We start from the raw sequence: 17,808 nt of genomic DNA, 5'->3' as shown, positions 1-17,808 counted from the left end.
AAGGGACAGGGGGGCTTGCCGTGCTGCAGTCCATGGGGTCACAAAGAGTTGGACACGCCTAGTGACTGAACATAACCTGACTAGGGAAGCCTCTGGAAGCTTTATCTCATTGGTCTCATTTTGACTTGGGAGGGAGGGGAATGGGTCACGTAGAACCTTTGGGGACTCCCCCAGTCCCCACTCTTATCCAGGACATTTCAGAAATTTCTGTGAGGGTTGCGAGCTGCTGGTCTGTAACCTGAGAATCTGGGTTTACTGTAAGGGCCCCGAGAAGCCAGTGCAGCAGGGAGAGACTAGGTCACAGGAATCTGGTTGCTGAGTGAGAGGAGAGGGGTGAGGGCAGAAGCAGGGAGACCCCAGGGAGACTTTGGTAGAGAGAACTGGAATAGAGGACAGCTTCAGCATGACAAGCAGGTGGCAGGTTTGAGATCTGTTTGGGACTGGAATCAATAGGGAAGGGGAAGAGTTGAGGAAGGTTTGGGTTTTCTTTGTTTTTGTTGGGTGGGTCTGAGAAGAGAGGCGACTAGGTGTAGGAGATAAGGATCTATTCTGAAGAAGCTATATTTAGACAACAGGCTCAGGTTGAATGTTTGGAGCCTGGAGCTAGAGGCTGGGTAGTGCTAGAGAGAGAAATTTGGACACAGCTGCTTGGGCATGGCTTTTAGTCTCTGGGCTTTTGCTTCATCATCTTTAAAATGGAAAATTTGTCTCTAAGATGTGAAGTCAAGACATTCTGTCTTCCTGACATCATTGCCTAGTCCCTTCAATCTGTGGACTGAGATAAAACACACAACGTGAGAGCTGTGAGATTCGTTTTCTTTGGGGACTTAATGAGGACTATACCCCAGGAGACTGCTCTCAGTGCATAGTGATTTGGAGAAGGGTATGCAGTCTGGCACACATCTGGGTAGAAGGCTACTGCTAGTCATGAGTAGGTATTTTAGTTAATGATTTGTAGTGCTTTTCCAAGTATGGTGAGATGCAAGAAACTGGGTTCATAAGCTATTCTCCTGAAATTATCTGAAGGCCTGTTTTACCAGGTTTTCTCAGAGCTTGAAAGTGAACATTAAGTGAAAGTGAATGTTAAGTCGCTCAGTCCTGTCCAACTCTTCGGGATCCCGTGGTCTGTAGCCCACCAGGCTTCTCTGTTCATGGGGTTCTCCAGGCAAGAATACTGGAGTGGGTTGCCATTTCCTTCTCCAGGGGATCTTCCCGACCCAGGGATTGAACCCAGGTCTCCCGCATTACAGGCAGATGCTTTAACCTCTGAGCCACCAGTTGAGCTCGGAGTGCCTCATTTTCTCAGAGCTTGGAGTGCCTCATTTTCAGTCTTTGTCCTGAATTCCTTTCAGGGTGTGTTGATGGTCAGCAGTGGCAGTGGCTAATAACTCAACTGTTGTAGAGCACAATGGCAAGCAACGGTTTTTACTTGTCAAGTCCTTGACAGGAAACCAGTACTTCTCTGGCAGCCACACAGCATCCTCGGGAATAGCCTCGAATTTGAGATATCACCCCTCACTGGTTCCTGGGTTCTGCTTAGAACAAAAATGTAAGTCAGTTCTCTTGCCTCTCTCACCTCTCCCACCATCCAGCACTAAAAGGTTTCAGAATTAAAATTACAAAGCAAAAGGAGGTATTAATGTAAGGGAAGAAAGGCCTAAAGAGAAACCAAAAGTATGGACTGTGATGTAGACAGACTTTATTTACACAGAAATCCCAAAAAGCCAGGAATCCTGAGACTGTGTAGCTAGCCTGGCCACTTGTGTCAGAATGGCAATAGCAACTCCAGAGGACTCAGCTGGCCTCAGGTGAGAATTTCCTTTAAAATAATGACTGCAAACATTTCAGACACATTGAATATCTTCATCTGTATATATACATTCCTTTCAAACTCTATAGATGGCCAGTTTGGGAAAGCCAGGCATAATTTTATGTTTTGGAGTAAAAAGCACAAAAGTTGGAAGTGTTAAAGTGTAAACCTATCATCTTTTTAAAGCCAATCTACATTCATAGGCTCACTGAATTTTACAGAAAAGGATTGGAAAGTGTAAGCCACTTCAGTCTTGCAATTAAATCTTTCCAAAGTTCCAGGAACATTTGTCCTCCAGTATCTTTGGGTTGTCACTCATCAGAAAGTCCTTCATCCAAAGTTTCAATCTCCACAGGGTTCCACAATTATTATTATTATTTTGGTCATTGCAATCAGGGTTTATTAAAGATTTTTCACTCCATCTTTTTAGCTATAACTTAAACACATTAAAATGCACATTTCTACCACCTCAGAAATTTCTCTCATGTCTCCTTCTAAGTAATTCTCTATTCAATTCAGTAGGCAACCACTGATCCGATTTCATCGTCATATTTCCATTGGCCTGTTTTAGAACTTGAAACAAATGGAGTTATATTCGTTTATATTTATATATATAATTATATTTCTTATATACCTTGTGCTCTTGTGTTTGGCTTCTTTAGCTTAGCAAATGTTACTGAAATTGATTCATTCATGTTAAATCTTAATACTTTACTCCTCTTTTTATTCTCATAACTTTTTCTTTTGAGAGATCTTGAGACCCACAAGAAGTATAAAAATACGAAGAGTGTGCAAGAGTTTCCCTGTGCCTCCCTTCCAGCTTTGCTCAGTGGCAATATTTTCTATTGCTTGTTGCCACTGTTCTGTCACTAACTCATGTCTGACTTTTTTGTGACCCCATGGACTGTAGTCCCACCAGGCTCATGGGTCCATGGGATTTTCCAGGCAAGAATAATGGAGTGGGTTGCATTTCCTTCTTCAGGGGATCTTCCTGACCCAGGGATTGAACCTGAATCTCCTGCTTTGCAGGCAGTTTCTTCACTGCTGAGCCACCGGGCAACTGACTCCAGTCTTGCCTGGGAAATCCCATGGACAAAGGAGCCTGAGTGGCTACAGTCCATGGGGGTCACAAAAAAGCTGGACATGACTTAGCAACTGAACAACAACAAAAATATTTTATGTACTATAGCTTGTTGTTGAAACCCAGAATTAACATTGGTACAATACTAGTTAGCTTGACACTAACTAACATTGGTACAATACTAGCTAGGTAGACACTCTGTCTGCTTTCACCAGGTTTTATATGCATTCTTACATGTCTGCATGTGTGTGAATAGTACTACAAAATTTTATCATCTGTACAAATTTATGTAGCCACCAGCACAATCAAAGTACAGAATCATTTCATCACTATAGAGAAACTCCCTCTGTAGACACACGTAGACACCTTCTCCCACCCCTAACTCCACTGTTCTCTTCTTAACCACTTTAATTTATTATTTCAGGAATGTTTTTTACACGGAATCATGCAATATGTAATTCTTGAGACTGACTGTACTTACTCACCCCAGTGCCCTGGGGACCCATTCAAGTAATTCTTGTATCAACATTTCATTCCTTTTCATTGCTGAGTAGTTGTATGGCTTTGTCAGTTTATCCATTCATCCATTGAAGGACTTCTGAGTTGTGTTCATTTTTAATTATTTCCAGTATAGCTGCTGTGAACATTGGTTTACAGGTTTTTATGTGAACTTAAATTTTCATTTCTTTGGGTATCCAGCAGTATGACTGCCTATTAAGTGTATGTTTAACTTTTAAGAAATTGCCAAACTTTTTCCAGAGTGGCTGTACCATTTTAGGTTTCCTCCAGCAGTGTATGAGAAATACAGTTGCCCTGGGATCCTTCCCAGCACCTGATATTATCAATAATTTTTATTTAGGCATTCTAATCAATGTGTAGTGGTGTCCCTTGTGATTTTAATTTGCATTTCCCTTGTATTTAACAATACTGAACACCTTTTAAAATCCAGCATCTCACATGATATATCCTGCATATACATTAAATAAGCAGGGTGACAATGTACAGCCTTGATGTACTCCTTTCATACTTTTGAACCAGTCCATTGTTCCATGTTCAGTTCAAACTGTTGCTTCTTGACCCACATACAAGTTTCTCAGGAGGCAGGAAAGGTGGTCTGGTACTCACATCTCTAAGAATTTTTCAGTTTGTTGTGATTCCCACAGTCAAAGACTTTAGTGTAGTCAGTGAAGCAGAAGTAGATGTTTTTTTGGAACTCCCTCGCTTTTTCCATGATCCAGTGAATGTTGGCAATTTGATCTCTGTTTCCTTTGCCTCTTTGAAACCCAGCTTGTATATCTGGAAGTGCTTCGTTGATGTTCTACTGAAGCCTAGCTTGGAGGATTTTGAGTGTTACCTTGCTACCATGTGAAATGAGTGCAATTGTGCGCTAGTTTGAACATTTTTTGGCATTGTTTTTCTTTGGGATTGAAATGAAAACTGACCTTTTCTGGTCCTGTGGCCACTAATAAGTTTTCCAAATTTGCTGACATATGGAGTGCAGCACTTTAACTCCATCATCTTTTAGGATTTTAAATAGCTCAGTTGGAATTCCATCATCTCCACTAGCTTTGTTCATAGTAATGCTTCTTAAGGTCCACTTGACTTCACATTCCAGGATGTCTGGGTCTAGGTGAGTGACAATACCATCGTGGTTCAATCAGTGCAGTTCAATTCAGTCACTCAGTCATGTCCGACTCTTTGCGACCCCATGGACTGCAGCACGCCAGGCTTCCCTGTCCATCACCAACTCCTGGAGCTTACTCTAACTCATGTCCATTGAGTCAGTGATGCCATCCAGCCTTCTCATCCTCTGTCATCCCCTTCTCCTCCCGCCTTCAATCTTTCCTAGTATCAGGGTCTTTTCTGGTGAGTCAGTTCTTCGCATCAGGTGGCCAAAGTATTGGAGTTTCAGTTTCAGCATCAGTCCTTCCAATGAATATTCAGGACTGATTTCCTTTAGGATGGACTGGTTGGATCTCCTTGCAGTCCAAGGGACTCTCCAGAGTCTTCTCCAACACCACCGTTCCAAAGCAACAATTCTTCGGTGCTCAGCTTTCTTTATAGTCCAACTCTCACATCCATACATGACTACTGGAAAAACCACAGCTTTGACTAGATGGGCCTTTGTTGGCAAAGTAATGTCTCTGCTTTTTAATATGCTGTCTAGGTTGGTCATAGCTTTTCTTCCAAGGAGCAAGCATCTTTTAATTTTATGGCTGCAGTTACCATCTGCAGTGATTTTGGAACCCCCCAAAATAAAGTCTCTCACTATTTCCATTGTTTCCCCATCTTCGTTTTCTAGGTTATTAAGACTTTTTTGTATAGTTCTTCTGTGTATTATTGCCACCTCTTCTTAATCTCTTTTTCTGCTTCTGTTAAATCCTTACTGTTTTTGTCATTTACCTTACACATCCTTGCATGGAATGTTCCCTTGATATCTCCAGTTTTCTTGAAGAGATATCTAGTCTTACCCATTCTATTATCTTCTTGTACTTCTTTGTATTGTTCACTTAAGAAGGCTTTCTTATTTCTCCTTGCTAATCTCTGGAACTCTGCATTCAGTTGGATATATTTTTACCTTTCTCCTTTACCTTTTGTTTCTCTTCTTTCTTCGGCTATTTGTAAAGTCTCCTCAGACAACCACTTTGTCTTCTTGCATTTCTTTTTATTTGGGATGATTTTGGCCATTGCCTCCTGTACAATATTACAAACCTCTGTCCATGGTTCTTCAGGCACTCTGTCTCCCAGATCTAATCTCTTGAATCTATTTGTCACCTCCCCACTATATAATGTTAAAGGATTTGATTTAGGTCAAACCTGAATAGCCTAGTGGTTTTCCCTACTTTCTTCAATTTAAGCCTAAATTTTGCAATAAGGAACTCATGATCTGAGCTACAGTCAGCTCTAGGTCTTATTTTTACTGACCTTATAGAGCTTCTTCATCTTTGGCCAAAGAATATAATCAGTCTGATTTTAGTATTGACCATCTGGTGATGTCCACGTGTAGAGTCGTCTCTTATTTTGCTGGAAGAGGGTGTTTGCTATGACCAGTGTGTTCTCTTGACAAAACTCTCTGTTAGCCTTTGCCATGCTTCATTTTATACTCCAAGGCCAAACTTACCTGTTACTCTAGGTATCTCTTGAATTTTTACTTTGCATTCCAATCCCCTATAATGAAAAGGACATCTTTCTTTTGGTGTTAGTTCTAGTTAGTTCTTGTAGATCTTCATAGAACCATTTGACTTCAGCTTCTTTGACATCAGTGTTTGGGGCATAGAGTTTGTTTACTGTGACATTGAATGGTTTGCCTTGTAAATGAACTGAGATCATTCTGTCATTTTTGAAACTGCACCCAAATACTGCCTTTCAGACTCTCTTGTTGATTGTGAGGGCTACTCCATTTCTGCTAAGGGATCCTTACCCACAGTAGTAGATATAATGGTCATCTGAATTAAATTTAAACATTCTTGTCTCTTTCCCATCTTGCAAGATGGCGGGTGAAAAGGCTGAGAAGCCAGATACTAAGGAGAAAAAACCTGAAGCCAAGAAGGCTGATGCTGGCAAGAAGGCTAAAAAGGTGGAAAAGGTGAAGAAGGTTAAGAAGGGGAAGCCCCACTGCAGCCGAAATCCTGTCCTGGTCAGAGGAATTGGCAGATATTCCCGATCAGCCATGTACTCCAGAAAGGCCTTGTACAAGAGAAAATATTCAGCACCTAAATCCAAGGTCGAAAAGAAAAAGAAGGTTCGTGCCCTTGCTACTGTCACAAAACCAGTTGGTGGCGACAAGAACGGTGGTACCCGAGTGGTCAAACTTCGCAAAATGCCTAGGTATTACCCTACGGAAGATGTGCCTCGGAAACTGTTGAGTCATGGCAAAAAACCCTTCAGTAAGCATGTGAGGAAGCTGCGTGCCAGCATCACTCCTGGGACCATTCTGATCATCCTCACTGGGCGCCACAGAGGCAAGAGGGTCGTTTTCCTGAAGCAGCTGGGCAGTGGCTTGCTACTTGTGACTGGGCCTCTATCCCTCAATCGAGTTCCTCTGCGTAGAACACACCAGAAATTTGTCATTGCCACCTCCACCAAAATCGATATCAGTGGTGTGAAAATTCCAGAATATCTCACTGACACTTACTTCAAGAAGAAGAAGCTGCGTAAACCCAGACACCAGGAGGGTGAGATCTTCGACACAGAGAGAGAGAAATACGAGATCACAGAGCAGCGCAAGGTTGACCAGAAAGCTGTGGACTCGCAAATTCTGCGAAGAATCAAAGCTGTCCCTCAGCTCCAGGGCTACCTCCGCTCTGTGTTTGCTCTCACAAATGGAATTTATCCTCACAAAGTAGTATTCTGAACTTCTTGCAAAGAACCTAATTAAATAACTTGTCATTTCAAAAAAAAAAAAAAATTCTTGTCCATATTAGTTCACTGATTCCCAAGATGTCACTGTTCACTCTTGCCATCTCCTGTTTGGCCACATCCAATTTACCTTGATTCATGGACCTAACATTCCAGGTTCCTATGCAATATTGTTCTTTACAGCATCAGACTTTACTTTCACCACCTGAAAGTAGAAGTGTTAGTCGTTCAGTTGTGTCCCTCTCTTTGTGATTCTATGGACTGTAGCCTGCCAGACTCCTCTGTCCCTGGTATTCTCCAGGCAAGAATACTGGAGTGGATTGCCTTCTCCAGAGGCTCTTCCTGACCCAGGGATTGAACCCGGGTCTCCTGCATTGCAGGCAGATTCTTTATTGTCTTAGCCACCAGGAAAGCCAGACACATCTACAACTGAGCATCATTTCCACTTTGGCCGAGCCGTTGTATTCTTTCTAGAGCTGTTAGTATTTGCGTATTGGACACCTTCTGATCTGGGAGGGCTCATCTTCCAATGTCATATCTTTTCCCTTTCATGGGTCACAGCCTTGTCGTAGTGAATGGGACTGTGTAACTCAGTGAAGCTATGAGTTATCTGTGCAGGGCCACCTAAGATGGATGGGGCATAGTGAAAAGTTGAGAAAAGGTGCTCCACTGGAGGAGGAAATGGCAACCCACTCAAGTATTCCTGCCTAGAGACCCATGGACAATATGAAAAGAAATTATAACCAACTAAAAATAACTGCATGTGTGTGCAACTGAGGCAAAATATGAACAGTAAAATACAAAAAGACCCAAACACAACCCGTTTCTGTATTCTTGACTGGAAAATCCGATGGCCAGAGGGGCGTGGCAGGCTATCGTGCATGGGGTTGCTAAAGAGTCAGATACAACTTGGCAACTAAAGACAGCTGCCACTTCTGTGGTGCCGGGAGTGAAAGCAGGGTACCATGCATGATCCCTGCACACAGTACCTCCAAGGGTGTGGGCAGAATCCCTTAACCACCCCCCTCTATCTTTATGCCATTTAAGGAGCCACCTCACAATTCCCCCTTGAGGAGGGGGGATAAGCAACAGCACCAGTTACTTGTTCTCAGTCCCTTGAGTTGTGGCCCGAGTCCCCAAAAAGCTTTATCCAAATTCCTTGTCTGGCCTCTTATCTATTTCTGTTGATTAAAGAGTCCAAGGACCCTGACTTGTAACAGTAGGACGTCTGACATAATGCTCTGTTGATTGAATCTGCAGGTATGGAATCTGGATACTGAAGACCAACAGTATAGCCTCCTAGTCTGTGGCATATCTCATCATTTTTCAACAGTCTTTCAGAAAAAAAAGTTTACATTTTGTTGAAATTCAGTTTACCAGAGTTTTCTCATATGGATCGTGTTTTGATGTCATCTCTAAGAACTTTGCCCAACACCAGGTTGCAAAACTTCTTTGATGCTTTCTTTTAAAGTTTTACAGTTTTCCATTTAGATCTGTGGTTCATTTTGAGGTAATTTTTGACGGTGAAGGACAGGGAAGCCTGGTGTGCTGCAGTCCATGGGCTCACAAAGAGGTGGACACGACTGAGAGGCTGAACAAGAACAACAGTGAAGTTTAGGTCCAGAGTTTTTAAAGATTTTTTTTTTAATTATTTAATATTTGATTGCACTGGGTCTTCATTGCTGTGCGGGCTTTTTCTAGTTGGGAAGAGTGGGGACTGCTCTCTAGTTGCGGTGCGTGCGCTTCTCTTGCGGTAGAATTTTCTTGTTGGTGAGCGCAGGCTCTTGGCTCACAGGTTTCAGTAGCTGTGGCTCCTGGGCTTAGTGGCGGCATGGCCTGTGGAATCTTCCTAGACCAGGGGTTGAACCTGTGTGCCCCTCACTGGCAGGCAGATTCTTATCCACTGTTCCGCCAGGAAAGTCTCCAGAGTTTCTTACGTATGGATATCCACTTGTTTAACATTATTTGCTAAGAAGACCATCTCTTCTCCACTGAATTGCTTTTGCACCTTTGTGCAGAAATCAGTTCGTTGTTTTGAGTGGTGAAGTTGGACTCTCCTGTCCCATTGGTCTCTGTTTATCCCTCTTTGAGTCTTAACACTTAGTTACTCCTGCTGTGAGGTAATTTTTAAAATCAAGTAATGTGAGTGTTCCAACATTTCTTTTTCAAAGTTTTTTTTTTTAACAATCAGCTTATCTGAAGCTACCAAAAAAAATCTTCATAGAATTTTTGTTGGAATAGTGTTGAATCTATAGAACATTTTTAAAAGAGCTAGTATCCTATTTATTTCAGTCTTTGATTTTTTTTTAATCAGCCTTTTGTAGTTTTCAGCATGCACATCTTACCCATATTTTATTTCTGTCCTTTTTAGGCTATTGTAAATGTTATTCTTAATAATTTTCGTTCCTAGGGACTTGCCTAGTGGCTCAGTGGTTGAGAATCTGCCTGCCAATGCAGGGGATGCGGGTTCAGTTCCGTTTCTGGAAAAATGCCACATACTTCTGGGTAACTGAGGCCGTGTGCCACAGCTGTTGAGCCCATGCTCTGCAACAAGAGAAGCCACCAGGCTGCAGTTCGAGAGTAGAGTAGCCCCTGCTTGCCACAACTAGAGAAATCCTGCACGCAGCAATGAAGGCCCAGCACAGCTAAAAATGAACAGATTTTTAAAAACTTTATTTTTTTAGGTCTTTGGTAGTTTACTCCTACTATGTAGAAATGCGGCTGATTTTCAGGTGTAGACATGATGTTCTGCAACTTTGCTAAACTCTTTTGTTGTTTCCAGAAGAAGTTTGTTTTGTATGTTCCATGGGATTGTCTGCTTAGACAATTATGTTTGTGAATGAGACAGTTTTTTTCTATCTTTCTAATATTTTCCCTTTGGTTTCTTTTTCTTCCCTTTTTGCTGCCATTCTAGTACCCATGTTGAATAGGAGTGGTGAGAATGGACATCTTCACCTTGTTCCCCATATTCGAAGAAAAGCAGTCACTCTTTGACCAGTAAGTGTGATGTTTGTTTAAAATTTTTGTATGGATGCTTATTCAGGCTAAGGAAGTTCCCTCTGTTTCTCAGTTGCTGAGTCCTTTAATCATGAATAGCCATTGCATTTTTGTCAAATATTTTCTCTGCATCAATTTACTAATATATAATCATTTGATTTTTCTTCATTAGTTTGTTAACATTGTGGATTATGTTGATTGCAGCAATGTTGCAATACTGGTATACACCGTACTGGGTCATGGTGAGATATATGTAAAGACACACATGCACACACATATATATTGCTGTGTTTTGATTTGCTTGCTTTTTGTGGAATTTTATGTGTATGTTTATGGAAGATTTCTTGTGTTGTCTGATTTTGGTATCAGTGTAATGGTGGGCCTGCCTCAAACGGAGTTGGGAAGTGTTCCCTCCTCTTCTGTTTTCTGAAGGGAGTTGTATAGAATTGGTTTTATTTCTTCCTTAAATGTTTGGTAGAATTTATATTTGAAACCGTCCAGAGACTTTTTTCTCACGGAGTTTTTGACTACAAAATCTGTTTCTCTAATGAATATAGAGTTATTCAGGCTATCAATTTATTCTTGGGTAAATGTCAGATGCTGTTATTTTTCAAGGACTAAGTCCAGTTCATGAAGGGTGCCAAATTTATATGTGTTGATTTGTTCACAGAATTTACTTTTATATTCTGTAGGGTTTGTAGTGATATCCCCCTTTTCCTTCCTGAAATTGGGAACCTCTGTCTTTCTTCCTTATTTGTTTGTCAGTCTGGCTAGAGAATATTCATATTTTACATTTTTGCAGGTAATCCAGATGATCTGGATTTCTACCTGCCTGCTGTGGGCTATGGTTCCAAAGTCAGCTCGGTTTGTAAAGTTCCAAATTTGTAAAAACCTGTTTATCGTTTCCTTCTCTTTGGCCACACTGGGTCTTGGTTGCTGCGTGCGGGCTTCTCGTCGCGTTGGCTTGTCTTGCTGCAGAGCGTGATGCAGGCTCAGTGGTTGTGGCTCAAGGGCTTAGTTACCCTGCAGCAAATGGGATCTTCCCAGACCAGGGATTGAACCCATGTCCTCTGCACTGGCGGGTGGATTCTTGATCACTGCACCACCGGGAAAGTCCCCAGCTGAGTTTTTAAAGCATTTGCAGTGCTATTTGGATCAGTCCCACGAGTGTGCCACCCAGGGGTCACTTGGGGACCTTTGGTTGTATGTTACCTCATAGCTCAGTTGGCAAGGCTTGGGATATACTGTGTAGGGTCAAACCTGTACACGTAAGCTCCAGGGGGAATCCAGGAGCTCATGCATAACTTTCTAGGATGTCTCTCTTGATCTCCGTCATCTCTATAATGTGCTCAAGGCCTTCTGATGCCCTTGACCCTCCCTTCCTAGTCCCCCAGCCAGAAAGATAACTATACTAGTTTCCCCAGGTTTCCATAACAAACTACCACAAGCTGGGTGACTTAAGATGTGGGAAATGGATGTTTTCACAGTTCTGGAGGCTGAAATTCCACGATGAAGTTTCCTGCGAGGACGGTTTCCTTTGAAGCCTTTCTCCTTGCCTTCTTGTTCTGTCCTCCCATAGCCTTTCCTCTGTGCATGCCCACACATGTGTCCCAATCCGCTCTTCTTATAACGACACCAGTCATGTTGGATTCAGTTCAGTTCAGTCGCTCAGTTGTGTCCGACTCTTTGCGACCCCATGAATCGCAGCACGCCAGGCCTCCCTGTCCATCACCAACTCCTGGAGTTTACCCAAACCATGTGCATCGAGTCGGTGATGCCATCCAGCCATCTCATCCTCTGTTGTCCCTTCTTCTCCTGCCCCCAATCCCTCCCAGCATCAGGGTCTTTTCCAATGAGTCAACTCTCCACATGAGGTGGCCAAAGTATTGGAGTTTCAGCTTCAGCATCAGTCCTTCCAATGAACACCCAGGACTGATCTCCTTTAGAATGGACTGGTTGGATCTCCTTGCAGTCCAAGGGACTCTCAAGAGTCTTCTCCAACACGACAGTTCAAAAGCATCCATTCTTCGGCACTCAGCTTTGTTCACAGTCCAACTCTCACATCCATACATGACCACTGGAAAAACCATAACCTTGACTAGACGGACCTTTGTTGGCAAAGTAATGTCTCTGCTTTTCAATATGCTGTCTAGGTAGGACTTCCCTGGTAGCTCAGACGATAAAGCATCTGTCTACAATGCGGGAGACCCGGGTTCGATCCCTGGGTTGGGAAGATCCCCTGGAGAGGGAAATGGCAATCCACTCCAGTACTATTGCCTGGAAAATCCCATGGACAGAGGAGCCTGGTGGGCTGCAGTCCACGGGGTTGCAAAGAGTCGGACACGACTGAGCTACTTCACTTTCACTTTCAGGTTGGTCATAACTTTCCTTCCAAGGAGTAAGAGTATTTAATTTCATGGCTGCAGTCAGCATCTGCAGTGATTTTGGAGCCCCAAAAATAAAGTCTGACACTGTTTCCACTCTTTCCCCATCTACTTGCCATGAAGTGATGGGACTGGATGCCATGATCTTTGTTTTCTGAATGTTGAGCTTTAAGCCAACTTTTTCACTCTCCACTTTCACTTTCATCAAGAGGCTTTTTAGCTCCTCTTCACTTTCTGCCGTAAGGGTGGTGTCCTCTGCATATCTGAGGTTATTGATATTTCTCCCAGCAATCTTGATTCCAGCTTGTGCTTCTTCCAGCCCAGCATTTCTCATGATGTACTCTGCATAGAAGTTAAATAAGCAGGGTGACAATATACAGCCTTGACGGACTCCTTTTCCTATTTGGAACCAGTCTGTTGTTCCATGTCCAGTTCTAACTGTTGCTTCCTAACCTGCATATAGGCTTCTCAAGAGGCAGGTCAAGTGGTCTGGTATTTCATCTCTTTCAGAATTTTCCACAGTTTATTGTGATCCACACAGTCAAAGGTTTTGGCATAGTCAATAAAGCAGAAATAGATGTTTTCCTGGAACTCTCTTGCTTTTTCCATGATCCAGCGGATGTTGGCAATTTGATCTCTGGTTCCTCTGCCTTTTCTAAAACAAGCTTGAACATCTGGAAGTAAACGGTTCGCGTATTGCTGAAGCCTGGCTTGGAGAATTTTGAGCATTACTTTACTAGCGTGTGAGATGAGTGCAATTGTTTGGTAGTTTGAGCATTCTTTGGCATTGCCTTTCTTTGGAATTGGAATAAAAACTGACCTTTTCCAGTCCTGTGGCCACTGCTGAGTTTTCCAAATTTGCTGGCATATTGAGTGCAGCACTTTCACAGCATCATCTTTCAGGATTTGAAATAGCTCCACTGGAATTCCATCACCTCCACTAGCTTTGTTCGTAGTGATGTTTTCTAAGGCCCACTTGACTTCACATTCCAGGATGTCTGGCTCAAGGTGAGTGATCACACCATCATGATTATCTGGGTCATGAAGATCTCTTTTGTACAGTTCTACTGTGTATTCTTGCCACCTCTTCTTAATATCTTCTGCTTCTGTTAGGCCCCTACCATTTCTGTCCTTTATTGAGCCCATCTTTGCATGAAAAATGTTCCCTTGGTATCTCTAATTTTCTTGAAGGGGTCCCTAGTCTTTCCCATTCTCTTGTTTTCCTCTATTTCTTTGCACTGATTGCTGAGGAAGGCTTTCTTAGCTCTTCTTGCTATTCTTTGGAACTCTGCATTCAGATGCTTATATCTTTCCTTTTCTCCTTTGCTTTTCGCTTCTCTTCTTTTCACAGCTATTTGTAAGGCCTCCCCAGACAGCCATTTTGATTTTTTGCATTTCTTTTCCATGGGGATGGTGTTGATCCCTGTCTCCTGTACAATGTCATGAACCTCCGTCCATAGTTCATGTTGGATTAGGCCATGAACCATGTTGGATTAGGCCCTCCCCTAATGACCTCATCGTACCTTCATTACCTCTTTAAAGGCCATCTCCAACTGCTGTGACATTCTATGATACTGAGGGTTATGACTTCAGTGTAAGAACTTGATGGGGATACGAGTCCACCAATAACAGTGTGGCTTTAGTTCATCTGCTCTGCTCTGCGCTGCTTACTGCTGTTTCTGCATCTGGACCAAGGAGGACAGGGAGAGAAACAGCAGTGGTATTCTCTCCCTGCTCTTGGAATCCCAGCTCCTCTGCTTAGAGACAGATTTCCCCTCCCTTAGAGTGTTAAGCATCTGACCACTCACTAAGGTATTGCTGCCACCAGCACTAAGGTATTGCATGCAGGCTAGGGCAGGACTCAGGAAAAAGAAAACCAAAATTGACATGGAATATTCTCCTGATGCCCCCACCCCCGCCCCAGATCAGAAAGAGAGGGCTTCTCTTAGAACTCTTTCTGTCTGCACCCGATGAAAACTTCTGAGTTTTGAGCAGGTGCCTTTGAATTTAGGCCAGGCAATGCTGAAGGGAGAAAACCCAAACTCCTCACCAGTTTTATGGACTTCTGAATTCTGGTCTTTTTTCTGATTCACCTGCTACCATTTGCTTTCCACCATCCTTGGGTCATTGCTCTCTATGTTGAAAGGGTCTGTAGTTGCAGTTAGCATGATAGCTAGGGCAGAATGTGTTTATCTTTCCTCGAATCCTTACCATGTACTTTGGCATATATGTTAACTTTAAAAAAAAAAAAAAGAAGATATATTTATTTGTTTTATTTACGTACTTGGCTGCACCAGATCTTAGTTGCGGAACATGGGATCCAGTTCCCTGACCAGGAGTTGAACCCAGGCTCCCTGCATTGTGAGCGAGGAGCCTTAGCTACTGGATCTGTGCATTTTAAGTTGTGTTCAATATTGTCGTGTTGATTTCCAGATGTAAATTCCAATAAAGAGTTTCTGAAAGTGGCTTTTCCCCTACAGTTTTGCTGATACTCATTTGTACATGTTTCTACACTGACATCTGTATTAAAGGTCCACAGGCAGGAGCAGGCATCCCAGTGCTGCCAGTCACCTTGAGCTCATTGCTTGTGGCATCTGTACGTCATCTCTCATCTGTCAAATGAGTGTCTTGAGTCTGCTTGGGCCACGGTAACAAAATACGGTAGACATGGTAACTTATAAACGACAGAAATTATTTTTCAAATTTCTGAAGACTGGCAAGTCCTAGATCAGGGTGTCAGCAGATGTGGTGTCTGGTGAGAGCCTGCGTCCGGGTTCATAGCTGTCCATTTTATCAGTGTCTTCAGAAAGCAGAAGGCATAAGGCAGCTCTCCAGGGTCTTCTTTTTTTTTTAAATAAGGGCTGCTGCTGCTGCTGCTAAGTCACTTCAGTTGTGTCCCACTCTGTGCGACCCCATAGACGGCAGCCCACCAGGCTCCCCCATCCCTGGGATTCTCCAGGCAAGAACACAGGAATGGGTTGCCATGTCCTTCTCCAATGCATGAAAGTGAAAAGGGAAAGTGAAGTCACTCAGTCGTGTCCGACCCTCAGCGACCCCATGGACTGCAGCCTACCAGGCTCCTCCGTCTATGGGATTTTCCGGGCAGGAGCACTGGAGTGGGATGCCATTGCACTGATCCCATTTATGAGGGCTTTGCTTTGGGACCTAATCACCTCCCAAAGATTTCATCTCTAAATATGTCAGATTGGGGATGAGATTTCAATGTATGCATTTTGTTGGGGGGAGTGCAATACATTCAGTTTATTGCAGTGGACATAGTAGTGCCTGCTGTTTAGGACTGAGGGGCAGGCGAGTTCCCCAGTTCTTTCTCTACAAGGACTGGAGGAAGTCTCTGGGTTCGTGGGCATCTGGCAGGCCCACGAATATCTGTAGGCCTGAGACCTCAGAGAGATATTGGTCAGGGTCAGCAGAGCAAGTACTGTCTCAGCTGCTTTATCTACAGCTTATTTCCCCTAGTGGGGAAAGGGTTAGTCTGACCAAATATAGTTCAGTATGTGGTAAAAACCCACATAGTCAGAGATGCTCAATAGGTCTATAAATCGATCAATCAGTATATAATGTAAATAAAGGAACATAATGTGTCATATATTGCATATAAGTGTGTAGAGAAAAAGAGGGGCCTAGCTAGCATTGAATCTCTACTTCATTTTTACCACAGACTGAGTTGTATTTTCCCTGGAGAATTTCATGCATGGGGAGGCTAGCAGGTTACAGTTCATGGGGTCGTAAAGAGTCAGACACAACTGAGTGACTTTCATTTTAATTTATATATTATCTGATAACATGTATATTATTATACATGTTAACATGTTAATATATGTATACTATATTGAATATGTGCATATTATGAATTACATGTTGTTTGACATATTTAGAAATCTAGATAGCGTGTGTTTTTTTTTACTACATACTGAGTTGTATTTTATATTTATTGTACTTTTTTGAGATCAGAGAACAGGGAAAACTCATTACGAGGTGGTCTAATATCTGCAGTCGTGGAGGGATTTTCCCAGAGCAGCCCAGAGGGTCTGGTGTCATGGCTGCCCTCTGCCTCCTCCCTGCTCTCCGGCCTGCCTCTAACAGGGTGGTCTCTAGGCTTTGTCACTTTCCTACAACGTACGATGACCCTCTGCTCTGGACCTTCCAGGAGCCTTTCAGGAGCTGAGAGTTTGGAAAAGTGGGAAAAAGGCTACATTGGGAAAAGGCCCAGACGCCAGGCCCTTCTGGGGGCCCTTGGTGCCTGGACAGGTTGGAGTCACTGAGCTTTTTAGAACCCTGTCACCTGCTCCATGACAGCCGTGTCCTGTCTGTGCTGCTCGCCTTGGGCTGAGCAAAGGCGATGAGTTGACTATGGAATCTAAGAGTAACAGAAGGGAAATACAAGAATGATGATGCTGTTGCTGCTGTTCACTCGCTAAGTCATGTCTGACTCTCTGCAACCCCACGAACAGTAGCCCGCCAAGCTCCTCTGGGATTTTCCAGGCGAAAATACTGGAGTGGGTTGCCATTCCCTTCTCCAGGGGATCTTCCCGACCCAGAGATTGAACCCGCGTCTCCTGCTTGGCAGGCAGATTCTTCATCACTGAGCAACCAGGGAAGCCCAAGAATGGCTATAGTTAGCATTTATTTATTGAGCGGGTGCTCTGTGCTCGGCACCGTGGCAGGTATTTACATACGGTATATATCTTATTTAATGTAGTGTTCCCTTACAACTTCTCTCAGAGGTGGTTGTTATTAATAATATATTTATTTCTATTGATGATATACTCTATACAGAATTCAGAGGGCATAAAGATTTTTGCTATGAGCCTCTAATTGAATAATTCTGGCAGATTAATAGTGGAGATAAAACAAATACGGTAAATGGTAACAGTTGTGGAATCTAAGTGGTCAGGATGGTCGTTGTACTATTATACTATTCTTTCAACTTTTCTGTATGTTTGAAACTTTTTCATCCCAAATCTGGGGGTAGGGAAAGTGAATTTCTCCCATCCCCATCTCTCTTATGACATTTCCCTCGCAGGAGACAAGCACTGCGACTAGTTTCCTGCTTTTCCTTGCAGAGATAATGCGAATTTTATGAGTGTGTTCACACACGCTTAGATTATGTCTGGTATTGCACTGATAGACATTAGGTTTCGGAAGCTTCTAAAGGT

General features: G+C 43.0%; 1 protein-coding gene across 1 annotated transcript; it reads left to right on the top strand.

The window, feature by feature from the left end:
• The first annotated feature begins 6,362 nt into the window (after positions 1 to 6,362).
• Positions 6,363 to 7,299, top strand: LOC101109212 (large ribosomal subunit protein eL6). The gene has a single exon (XM_004017379.6). The coding sequence runs from the start codon at positions 6,382 to 6,384 to the stop codon at positions 7,243 to 7,245; it is 864 nt and encodes a 287-aa protein (XP_004017428.1). The 5' UTR covers positions 6,363 to 6,381; the 3' UTR covers positions 7,246 to 7,299.
• The last annotated feature ends 10,509 nt before the right edge of the window (positions 7,300 to 17,808 follow it).

This window comes from Ovis aries, chromosome 19, assembly GCF_016772045.2.
Source record: "Ovis aries strain OAR_USU_Benz2616 breed Rambouillet chromosome 19, ARS-UI_Ramb_v3.0, whole genome shotgun sequence".
Lineage (NCBI taxonomy): Eukaryota > Metazoa > Chordata > Mammalia > Artiodactyla > Bovidae > Ovis > Ovis aries.
The sequence above is the reverse complement of the archived record's forward strand: the minus strand, read 5'-3'. Positions and strand labels throughout refer to the sequence as shown.